At 35.3% G+C, this 11,698-nt stretch overlaps 1 protein-coding gene across 2 annotated transcripts; it reads right to left on the minus strand.

The window, feature by feature from the left end:
• Positions 1 to 5,706: 5,706 nt before the first annotated feature.
• Positions 5,707 to 11,313, minus strand: LOC141712783 (uncharacterized). 2 transcript variants are annotated; one of them, XR_012571706.1, is made up of 8 exons: positions 11,206 to 11,313; positions 10,538 to 10,720; positions 9,536 to 9,874; positions 9,368 to 9,414; positions 9,054 to 9,116; positions 6,211 to 6,343; positions 5,956 to 6,052; positions 5,707 to 5,874 (listed from the first exon to the last, which is right to left on the minus strand). XR_012571706.1 is itself a non-coding variant. In XM_074515853.1 (7 exons), the coding sequence occupies exons 2-7, from the start codon at positions 10,662 to 10,664 to the stop codon at positions 6,036 to 6,038; spliced, it is 726 nt and encodes a 241-aa protein (XP_074371954.1). In that variant the 5' UTR covers positions 10,665 to 10,720; positions 11,206 to 11,313; the 3' UTR covers positions 5,707 to 6,035. The 2 variants fall into 2 exon arrangements, 1 of the variants encoding a protein (XP_074371954.1); XM_074515853.1 differs by having other exon boundaries at positions 5,707 to 6,052.
• Positions 11,314 to 11,698: the final 385 nt, after the last annotated feature.

Below are 11,698 nucleotides of genomic sequence, written 5' to 3' on the forward strand. Positions count from 1 at the left end.
TATTCTGAGAAACGATTTCTCATCAGACAAAATTAATCCATGATATAACTTGTAAAAATCATAATTAATTCATACAGGCATATAAAATTCTGAAATTTTTACCACAGATCTATATGCATACAACCTATGCTCTGATGCCATTGTTGGATTTCTAACGCAGCGGGGGCATGGCAAAACTCTTTTACACATATAAAATCCAAATAAAAGCATATAAATCGTGAATAAAAATTCGAGGGATCGAATCTAACCTTTAAAAATAATTCGGAGACAACGATCAGAGATCCTTAGCAGTTGTTGCTCAAGTGTGAAGCACTCCACCGGTATCCACCAAGAAAACGATGTTAAGGAGGAGGAAGGAGGTGGAGAGAATTGGGTTTTCCAAACTTTTTGGGTTTTCGAGTTTCGAGGTTGGTTAGAATAAAATTAGGGTCTATAATAGTGTATTTATAGGCAAAATTTTCAGCTGAAATTTTCCCATAAATATTATTATTATTATCCCATTTATTATTCTCATTAATAATTAAAACACCTTTTAATCATTAATCCTTTTTCTAAACACTTTAGAAATAATTCTCTATCTTGATTTAATTTCCAAAAATTAAATCCTTTAATTAATAATATTAAGAACTTTTCTTAATTAATTTATAATCAATTAAATCTCATTTAATCAATTATTAAATTTTCTAATTAATTATTTATTTCATAAATAAATAATTATTAGCCATTATTAATTAATTCCTCCACCATTAAATCATTCTCTTTTTATGGTGTGACCCTGTAGGTTCAATATTAAGCCGGTAGTAGAAATAAATAATAATAAAACTATTTTATCATTATTTATATAAATTCTCTAATTTATTAAATATGATTAATTAATTAATCACATTTATTCTACATCGTGAGGGATACTTCTCAGCATATCGCGACTATCCGGATAATATGAATTCACTGCTTAGAATACCAAGAACCTGTCAGTGAATAGTTACCGTACAATAAACTCCTTCTATCCTACAATGTCCCGATTAAATACAAGGCATGGATCTCGTGTCAAGCCTATCTAATTCAATCACTTTGCTTACCATTTACTATGCGTAGTTCTATGCAAATTAGAAACTCCTTTCTAATTTCATTCACTCTGGCCAGAGATTCCTGAACTAGCATAAGTGGATCAGCCTTGAACATTCGCTTCCTTCACTGAAAGGGGTAGATCCTTTATTGATCATACACTATCTTCGTGTACAAATTCCTATACCCAGAAGAGCCCTAATAATTGTCCCTGGAGACTAAGAACTAAACTAAAGCATAGTTCAGTGTACACAAGATGACTGTGATGACCTCAAGTCTAAGGATACTTGTACAACTATCACTAAGTGAACAACTGCTGACACGTGAGTGAACTCCATCAGTCGTTCAGCTGTGCGAGTCATGTTCAGTGAACTTATTCTATAATAAGCACCTATATACTAGCTATAGTGTCACCACACAAATGTCTATGAGAACAGACATCCTTCATAATGAAGCAAGCATAGTATGTACCGATCTTTGCGGATTATTAATTACCAGTTAGTAATCCTATGATCAGGAACTATTTAAGTTTAAAGTTATCATCTTTTTAGGTCTCACTATTATGATCTCATCATAATTCATAAAAAGCTTTACTCTAAACTATGGTATATCTTATTTAAACACTTAAATAGATAAAGCCCGTAATAAATACAAAACAAGTCTTTTATTAATATCAATGAAATCAAAACAGATTACATAAAGAGTTATTCCTAAATCCTAATACCTGATTGGACTTAGGACATATTCCTTTCAGGGAATCCCCGGACTCCTCCGGCTCCACCTCTAGTTCTGCCTCTTCTTGGAGCCGGGTCTGCTCCTGTCTGTATAGTCTGATTGCTTCTGCTAGTTCATCGCTTGTAAGGTTGGCCATGTGCTCTTCGGCTACCGGGACATTGGTGTATTTGTACTGATTGATCTCTATGAGGGTCCTGGCATCCCTGGTGTTTACAATTCTCTCCACTACGGGAGTGTGTAGTGGTTGCTCCTGGAACGTTTCTCTCTCGGCTCCTGGGTCAAGGGCCTGGGAGTGGTCCGGCTCCTGGACCTGAGCAATAGCAGATGGTCTTCCAGAGGTATTCTTTCCTGGTCTTTCCATTTCTCAACAATACCAACAACAAATAAAAACAATATGCCAACGGGAATATCGGTTTATAGTTGCTTTATGAAATTTGCAAAAACTACCCAGAATAACAACAAAAACGAACAAATAGCTTCCTGGGAGCAGTTCAAACAATTTTATAGGTCTACTCAACGATGAAGTATAACACAAATGCCATACTCAAACTAGAGCAATGACGATTAAAACTAACGATAGCTCACACAAACATGACTTAACTAAACAAAACGGGCTCACACAAACGTGGCCTAAGATAACAAGCACACACAAACGTGGCTGAAATAAACAATATTCATGCTTATGGAAAAGGTTGATTGCTTGGGGTTCTTACAAGTTTGAATAAATGGACTCTTTGAAGAGTTTGTTGATGAAGGTGAATCCAGGGGCACCGAGACCCAAGGATGGAGCGACCCCTCCTTCTAGCGCCAAATGATAACTCCTGGTGGCGGGGCTGCTCCTTCGACGGCGTCCTGGATCCTCCTCCGCTGTAGAGGTGTAACTGTGGTTGGGTTCCTACAAAACAACACCGAAAGGGGGTTGGAGTCCCGCGACGCCTCCGGCGTGAGAGTAAGAACTAGCTTTTTGGGAAGATGAATACGAATGCAAGGTGGCTGTGTGTGTATATGAGTGTGAAAGAATGATTAACCCCAAAACCTCACCTTCTTGGGTTATTTATAGCCCAAGGGTAGGGTTTTGGGGTTGGTACCTTTAGATCATGATCGTCGGTTCTGGGAGCGGAGGACACCTGGCTGGAGTGGATGCTTTACACGTGTCAGTGCGGGACTGACCGAGGAATGTTCTAGGGATCCTCTGACACGTGCTCTGATTATTCCCATGATTGATGTGTGACAGTTGTCCCCATCATGTGCCTGGGCCAACGTCTCACGTGCTGGGATTTACCAAGGTTAGGCTTGCGGGACTGAGCTGGTTAGGAGCGGCAATGTGCGGGACTATTCCTTCTAGGAGCCGCGTGGAGTTAAGGGCTTAGGAGTAGCCCTTCCGGGAGGTGTATAGAGTTGAAGGCCTAGGAGTAGTTCTCCCAGGAGCTGCATAGAGTTGAAGGCCTAGGAGTAGTTCTCTTAGGAGCTGCGTAGAGTTGAAGGCCTAGGAGTGGTTCTCCCAGGAGGTGTATAGAGTTGAAAGCCTAGGAGTAGTCCTCTCAGGAGCTGTATAGAGTTGAAGGCCTAGGAGTAGTTCTCCTAGGAGTTATATGTACTATCAGCAGTCGGGCATAGAGTATTCATTAGTTATTAGGTTTGGTGAGACTGAGCTTAATTATTCTGACATGCATACATGTTCCCTGATTCCATGATACAGAGCTGGACCACCAAAGAGTGAGTCGGCTTCTCTGTTTTTTATCGACTAATAAAAAAATCATTACTTTTTTTAAAACAATGGAAAAAAAACGCTACTCTTATTGCATCTTTTATCCACTACTAGCACTTTAACACATAATACTCATAATAGTTGATAGATCATCAACTTTCCAGATATATTTCTCTGGGAGTATATCGCGAGTTTTAAACTTGTTTCATACACAAAATTTCAACTTTGAATGCATATTGACATGGGTGCCGATTTCAAATCTATAACTAACATTAATAAAGCAACACAAATTTAATTTGAGCTTAAATTATTGACAAAGTTGAAATTTCTGATAACTGAAATATGTGAATGCCATCCAGAGCCTCCAATGTTCCAACTGACAGATCAGATGTACTCATGATTTTCCGGTAGAAGATGAAGAATGAACATCTAAGACTTGTCCAGGAATATAAATATTTTTGTAGCAAATGTAAAAACATTGACAAACATATGGATCGTCGTCCTTGCACTTTCCCCATCCATTAGGCTGTGATTTAGCACACAACTCATCGCACTCAGACTTGTTGCAGGGGAACGGTGTCCGTAAAGATTGTTCATCCTTGCATATTAACGTAAGTTTGCAACTTTCACCTGTGGGATCATCCTAATAAAAATACTAAACTTCCAAAAACATTATAATAAATACTTCATTTTGTTTCCTGAAGATAATGATCTTCTCATAAAAATCGACTTATGAAACAACTAATTTATAATCCTTAGAAGTAATTATTTTTTTTAATATTCTGGTGTTTAGGGTCCAATCAGTAGACATAAATATTGAATATCTTTTTTCCTTTTCTAACATAGTAAGAAGTCAAAATTTCAAAAATTAAAGGAAAAAAACAGCTGCAGTTAATCAGTATATAAATTCATAGCCATTACCATGCATTGAAATGAGAGCTACGAAGAGGATTACTACTAATGCCGCAGATGTCATCTCCAACAACTTCAAATTAAGGCTTTGTTTAAAAGAAGGAAGCACTGTGTATTGAAGAGAGGTGAAAATGTCAAAATTCAGGATGTGAACACTGCTATGTTTACAGTTATGTAGACTTGTATCCTGAAAAAGAAGTTATTTTCATTCTTATAATAAATGTGCCTATAGAATTGATAGTTCTCTTCTCTAACTGTTCAGGAATTAATGTACAAAATACTTGCTCAGCCGTTGTAATACAGGCATGCAGCTACCATTTCACTCCACATATTTACATATCTACTCGTCATTTTACTTACGCCTTGCTCCCCGGTTTTAAAAATGAAGGAAAGCAAGTGGAGGGTAAATAAAGTTGTTTCACTTCCCTCCGTAATCGTACTCCCGAATTTTTAAAATGAGCGAAATCCTGCTCCCCGGTGCCGGTTTCAAAAATGAAGGAAAGCAAGTGGAGGGTAAGTAAAGTTGTTTTACTTCCCTCTGTAATCGTACTCCCGAGTTTTTAAAAGGAGCTAAATCAAGTGTTATTGAATGCAAATTTAACAATCTTTCACTCCAAAACTTTCACTCCAAAAATGGGATGAAAGTACTTTACCTCTTAATCACTTACTTTCTTTCCATTAAAAAACTCGGGAGCAAGCCGTTAGTTTTTGTACTTATATTTATAATACTTATTTTCAGAATCTAAATATTATATCGATATTGGACTTTGAAGGCAAATACTAGACTATTACAGATTTACATAACATATTTTTTGGGGAAGGGTTGAGTAGCATTTCCACACAATGCCTGACAAGATATTTTCATGAACAAGTGAAGGTTTGTCCGCATACAAGACATCCAGAAATATATATATTTAGATGGATATCGAGCAAATTTTAGGAAAGATGCTCTTATGATTTTAAATTTTATGAGTACACTTTCATACGTTTTTAAAAAAATTAATGGCGAAAAAATGTAAAATTTAATTTTAGGAGAGCTGGTGTCCCCGGTAACCTTTACTAGATCGGCCTTGTCCACAGGCCATAGCGAACATAAGCTTTTGGTTCTGGTTAGGAGAACAAAAGTTCAAAATTGTGCAAACAAAATTTAAGATAAACTTCAATATAGAGCTTTTATACTCATGCAAGAGGTAAAGAAGGTAAAGAATTTAACTCCTTGTGTGTACACGTGTGTATTTAATTAGCAATATCAAGGAAACTTTTCCCTGACCATTGTAAACAACAAAGGTACCAAATTGTAGGTTACCATACAAACAAAATAAAATGTTATGGATATGCTTTTACAATAAAGAAGCTACATTTTAGTTGCCTCAGCCAGCCAATACAGTAATATTTGAGACCGGTGAGATTCTAGACCAGTCACCAGTGAACAAATTCACCATTTTCCTTGACCACTGTAGACAAAGAGATAAAGTTACCAAATAGGTTCAAATACAATATAAACAGGACAAAATGTAATGGAATACATAAGCTACATTTTAGTTGCCTCGAGCCAGCAAGTACTGTAGTCTCTAGGACCAGTCACCCGAACCACTCTAAATATACTTGACGACATTCAATCTTCCCCCGACTCTGTATCATTGCCAAAACATGAAACAAAAGTATAATTATTCCAAGATTATTACAAAACCATGCTTTCACAATATATCAAAGTAATTGTTCACAGATGTGTTTCTGATATGCAGTATAGAGCGAAACAGTTACAAATACTTAATGGAAGTAATGCATACCATGTATTGCCTCCATGTTATCTTCTTTATAGACACCAAGAGGTGATCCATGCACAGACAGAAGCATCTCACCATGCTTTGGAACCCTTTGAGATTTCGGTGTCATCCCAACAGACAACCGCTGGCTGTAAGCCTGTGGCAATGGTTGCAAGTCAATTACTAATACAACATCTTAACTTGTAAACTTGGACGGTAATACTTAATTTAGTCAGACTGACTACTGGGGTGATATAAGTAACTCAATCACTCTACTTCACACACCAAATTTGAAAATATTTTTCAAATATAATAGACTAAATTGCACCTTACATACCTCAGGTATTTTACTTTTACACTTTGATGGGGAAAACAAAAAAATCGTTAGCTTTATCAAAAAGCTAACTTTATCAAGTCAGCATAGGTTAATACCGACTATATGCTCTATATATCTATATAAAAAAAAATTCCAATTTTAAGCTTAAACCCTAATTTAAAACATCTCATACCTTTGAAATAAGTAAACAAAACTAGATACGTAAGCCTTAAGGATCATTCAACACTTCTTATCTACTAAGAGACAAGAAAGGGTCATTTGAAGATCAATCAGCTATTGGGAATTGGGATTAATCTTTTGGAAGAATAAGGTAGACCTTCAGAATCACTTATAGCTTGTAGGATGGATTTAGTTCCTTGGTATATAGTTTCTGGAACCCATATAGTATACTTTTAAAGTTTCACTTAAGACAAGGATTGCACATAATTTGACTCTCAAGTATCAGGAGTATCAGCAAGGCACCAATGGCTACAATAATTTTTCTTTCGCTTGTTGCAATAACTGTGAAGGATACCCATATGGACTTAAGTATGATAATGTTGTCACACCAGCAAACTGACTATCGTCATTATTAGTACTCGGTACTTCATGCACCACTTCCACGGCTGGCATTGATCCTCCTGGATACATTAAACCACCTAGTGGCCTGGTTTATCCTTTGCAAGTCGATTTTGGTTTATTCCGCTCTTTCCCACTACATGTATGTACATATCATTTAGGCAATAGAGTAATAGGAGTTGTTAGTATATGAGATGCACATTCGGGGACATATACCAGTAATTATCTTTAGCGAATATACTTACTGGAAATGGGTGGGAGAGACGCCCTGAAAAAAGACCTGGGTGATGGAAGGATCAGCATTATAATCTACCCAGTTTGACCATGTTTCAGGACCCTTCCTAAAAGCAGCTAAATGATCCATGTCTTTGTATATCTTATCTCCTTCTTGTATCTAGTCCCATCTGTTACTAAAGTTCTTTTTAGCAAAATAAATTAAGCACCATGAACAAAGGAAGCGGTACTACTTATTCGATTATAATTTAACTTAGCAATCCTTAGAGGACTGTAGAATATTACTTTGTTTTGAAATAGATGCTCTGATAACATAAATGGGTGTGGTGACATACAGTTGATTCCACCTGTGCCATTTATTGAAAATTAACACATCAAACCCTTTCCAAGCTCCCCTTCTCTAATATACTAATGCTTAAAAGAGTGAACGAATACTTAATGGTTGTGGTGCAGTTGCTATACACCCGATTCGGCTTCATAAATTCTCAATTAAAAAAACAGAGAAAAGCAAAATATCAACATTTAATTCACTACTCTTTTGCTTTACTTTAGGCTAGTTTTTCTGTCAGATCAGTGCAGCAAGGGAAATAAATAATATGACTTCTCTGCAAATGAAGTTCAGCCAAATCAACGTAAAAGTATCTGCGAGATATGTAAATATATGTAAATATCAACCCATCGGAAATAGCCATACCGATCAGCTCCATCAATGGATCCTAAAAATCTTCAACCATTATTAATTAGAGTCCACAGTTCTTTTGACTACCCATTCACCCATTTAGGCTGTCTATTTAAGGTTTCAAAGGTACGGATTGTTTCAAATTAGGATTTTAAATTTAAAACTGAGGAAAAGGCTTTATATAGAGAGTTATATAGAGCATATAGCCGTTTTAATCTCTGTTGACTAATATACCATTCAAAAAGTTGACAGTTCCTTAAGTTTCTGACGACAACTTTTCAGAGCCCTATAAATACTTGAAAAACGTACAATTAGTCATACAAATGGTGACTTTTTAATTTAGGCCAAAAGTAAAAAGAAAAAAAATCAGGTATGCAAACTGCAATTTAGTCAATATAATATTAAGAAAACTTCTCTCCTTTTCAAGTAAAACGAGAGCAATAATATCAGGCAAGAAAAATTTCCTCAATGAAACAGTGTTCTTCTAGTCTTGATTGAATATATTGATACCATATCAAATGATATGTTGGACAAATTTTTTTTATGATAGATATCATTACTTTTTGGGATTTAGTAGCTTGAAAATTGGTATAAATTTATGACATACAGTTTGATTTTTGTGATATCATCAACAAGAAGTACGGCATTAGAGAATCGATATTCACAGCCTCCTAGAAAGCACTAAACGTAACAATCTCATCCCATCGCAGATGGTTCAGCCACGCCCGATGCCAAAAAATGATAAGTGATATTCACAGCCTCCTAGAAAGCACTAACGTAACAATCTCACAGTTCTGCTTCTTTCTACAAGGTAGGTGGATCACAGTTTTGGATCCTTTTTAATGATCATATTAAGCTAAAAGGTCTAACAGGGGGTTTTCCACAAAATAAACTATACATATGATTGAATTGAAATGACGTGATACTGGTAAACTGTGACTAAAGAGGCATACCAGCAATCTCACTCAAAGAGACAGTTGCAACCAGTTATTCTTATATCTAGATAAATAACAAGCAAGCTCGGGTATTAGAAGCAAGAAGGGTCAACAAGGTGCATACCCCAGGAGTTTGGACAGAATCTTGAAACCCAGGCATACGAGTATCTGAAGGCTCCTCCAGATTCTGCACAAGAAAATTCAATCCTTTGGGCTTTAGGGAACTTTAATCAATACCACTGTACTCCAGAAATTTGAATCCTTTTATCTATTTAAGTATATGAAGTGAATAAGTGTCAGGATATATTATGATAACTATGTCTATGCATTATGTACATACACGGCATTTCCTAAGCTGTGTAAGTAACCAAAACCCTCATATAACAAAGACAAAAGAACTTAAATGTGCAACTATGTAATGAGTGTTTGAAAGCATACAAATTCCCTAATATTCAGATTGTCAGCACCTAGGAATCTTGTTTTCACTGCAAAAATTAAAAAAAAAAAAATTAATTGCGTAAGATAAAATAGAGAGCGATTATGTGGCAGTATTTCATGCATAAAAAAACCTATTAATAATTAGGAAGAAGAAATACGGACTGAAACCTGTTTTAGTGGACAGTCCACAACCACCTAAAGATGGCATTGTAGCAGGGCAATCAGGGTAAGCCATGGACATCTGATGTAGTAGGTAAGCATGCATGTTCCCTCCATCACTATGACCCGCATCTAGGTTAATATCCATCTCCTTCCATTGCACTTCATAGTCTCCATTTTTTACATCTCCAACGTGTGCCAGATTTGGAAGGTGTTCCCTGAAAAATTGCAGAACAGGAGTTTGCAACTGGTCTTTGTTGAAATATAAGCGCAGCAGACGCAGTCCAGTCAGTAAACGTTCAGTTTCAGCATCACGAATAGTCCTAATTGCAGCACTTTGACGTTCAACTACAATATAAAAGCAACAAAAATATATCCCTTGTAATAAAAAAAAAAGTCAAATTAAGATAATTCATTAGCTTATTTTACAAAACCAAATCCCATGAATGTGGGTTGTTTTGTCTACCTTCATAAGAACACAAAAGAAAACAAAAGACACCAACACAATAATATAATTTTAACACCAAGGTAAGGAAGTGGATAAGACACAAACTGGATATCCGGGAAAGCAAATTATCAAGAGAAAGAGAACGCTGAAATAATATGGCCTACAAAGATTAAATCAATGAAATAGAAGGATTTCAAATGTGAAGATTGCAAAATAGGACTTTAAATTACTAGAACTCCGAGACAGAGTGGAAGTAATTTTGACTTTTATACAAGATCTGTTAAGCTGGTATTACTAGAATGCAATTAACTGTATATATCATCAATTAATAATTCTTCACTTTAAATTAAGTGCACCGCTATTTTAAGCATTATTTAATAAAATTCTAAGAACTGGGATCGATCAAATTGCTTTGACTTCTATACATATTCAAAATTGCTGAAATACTATTATTAATCTACTAGCCAGGTAACGTATCCAAACAATGACACAAAGGTAATTACTTGGAAGAACAAATTAAACCACTCACTCAGCTCCAGAACCTTACTTTATAAACTGCATACCTTCCTGATCATCGAAGACATCTTCTTTATCCCCTATCTCGTGCTCCTTGGGATCATTTTCACGGATATTACTAGCAGGAGATGAAACTGCTTTTTTAGTAGTCCTCTTAGCTCTCCGCTTGACCATTGAAAACTTTAATCTCCTCTCTTCAATTTACAATTAACAGCAATCCTCCCCTTGTACTAGTAAAAATAATCCCAAAATTAAATTATTTAAGTCGTCCTCTGTCACACACTAACACATATACAACAATACGACTTAAAACAAGATAAGTATACACCGAATCTCAACGTATATTGACCGCACAACGATAATTCATCTAATTACTTCGTACTCCCCAAATCATAATCTTACGAATCAGCACACGAATATTTACTTCATTTCAAAAGGAATGTTGTAGTGATACTACATTTCATATATTTTACTACAACCCATTACGTCAGCGCGTTCGAAAATTCAAGCTGTCGATATCGACTTAATTGTAGAATAAGGCTACTTAAGAGTAGAATTGAGGCATATACACATAATTAGGTTAATTAGAATTCAATTAAAAAGTAAAGAGCGTGTGGAGGTATGTGCGTAACATTTACAAGGGTTAATCGGAGATATACAAACACAGACGTGTATGTATACAAAGAGTAATAGAGAATGTAAAGTAAAGTTTTACCTAAAAAGAGCAAGAAACGAGATGAACTCGCTGGAGGTCAGTTGCGCCGCGCAAGTCGTGTCGTTAATTCAAGTTAAATAATTTCAAAAAATATGACCCTGGTCCCTGGCCGCGTGAATTTATTTATAATACTAGCATTTAAAGGCATGATGTAGGACTTATTATAACATTTTGCAATCTTACTATTTTATATAAATAAATTATGAAAAATAATAATTATATATTATTAATATTAATGACGTTAAAATATTTTTATATTACTTTATATATTTTATTTTATAGGAGGATTCAAAATTTAGATAATTAAAATTTTAAAATATCCTCGTACTACAAATCATAATCTATACAAAAGTGAGAGTCTTGAATCGTAGTAGTATACATGAATAATTTGGTATTATTTTTTAAAAATATTGTTTTTAAAACTTTATTTATTTATTAATTATTTTGTTATATTATAATTAGAATTACCAAAATTAATTTTGAAAGTACGTGA

Source organism: Apium graveolens, chromosome 3 (assembly GCF_009905375.1).
Source record: "Apium graveolens cultivar Ventura chromosome 3, ASM990537v1, whole genome shotgun sequence".
NCBI lineage: Eukaryota > Viridiplantae > Streptophyta > Magnoliopsida > Apiales > Apiaceae > Apium > Apium graveolens.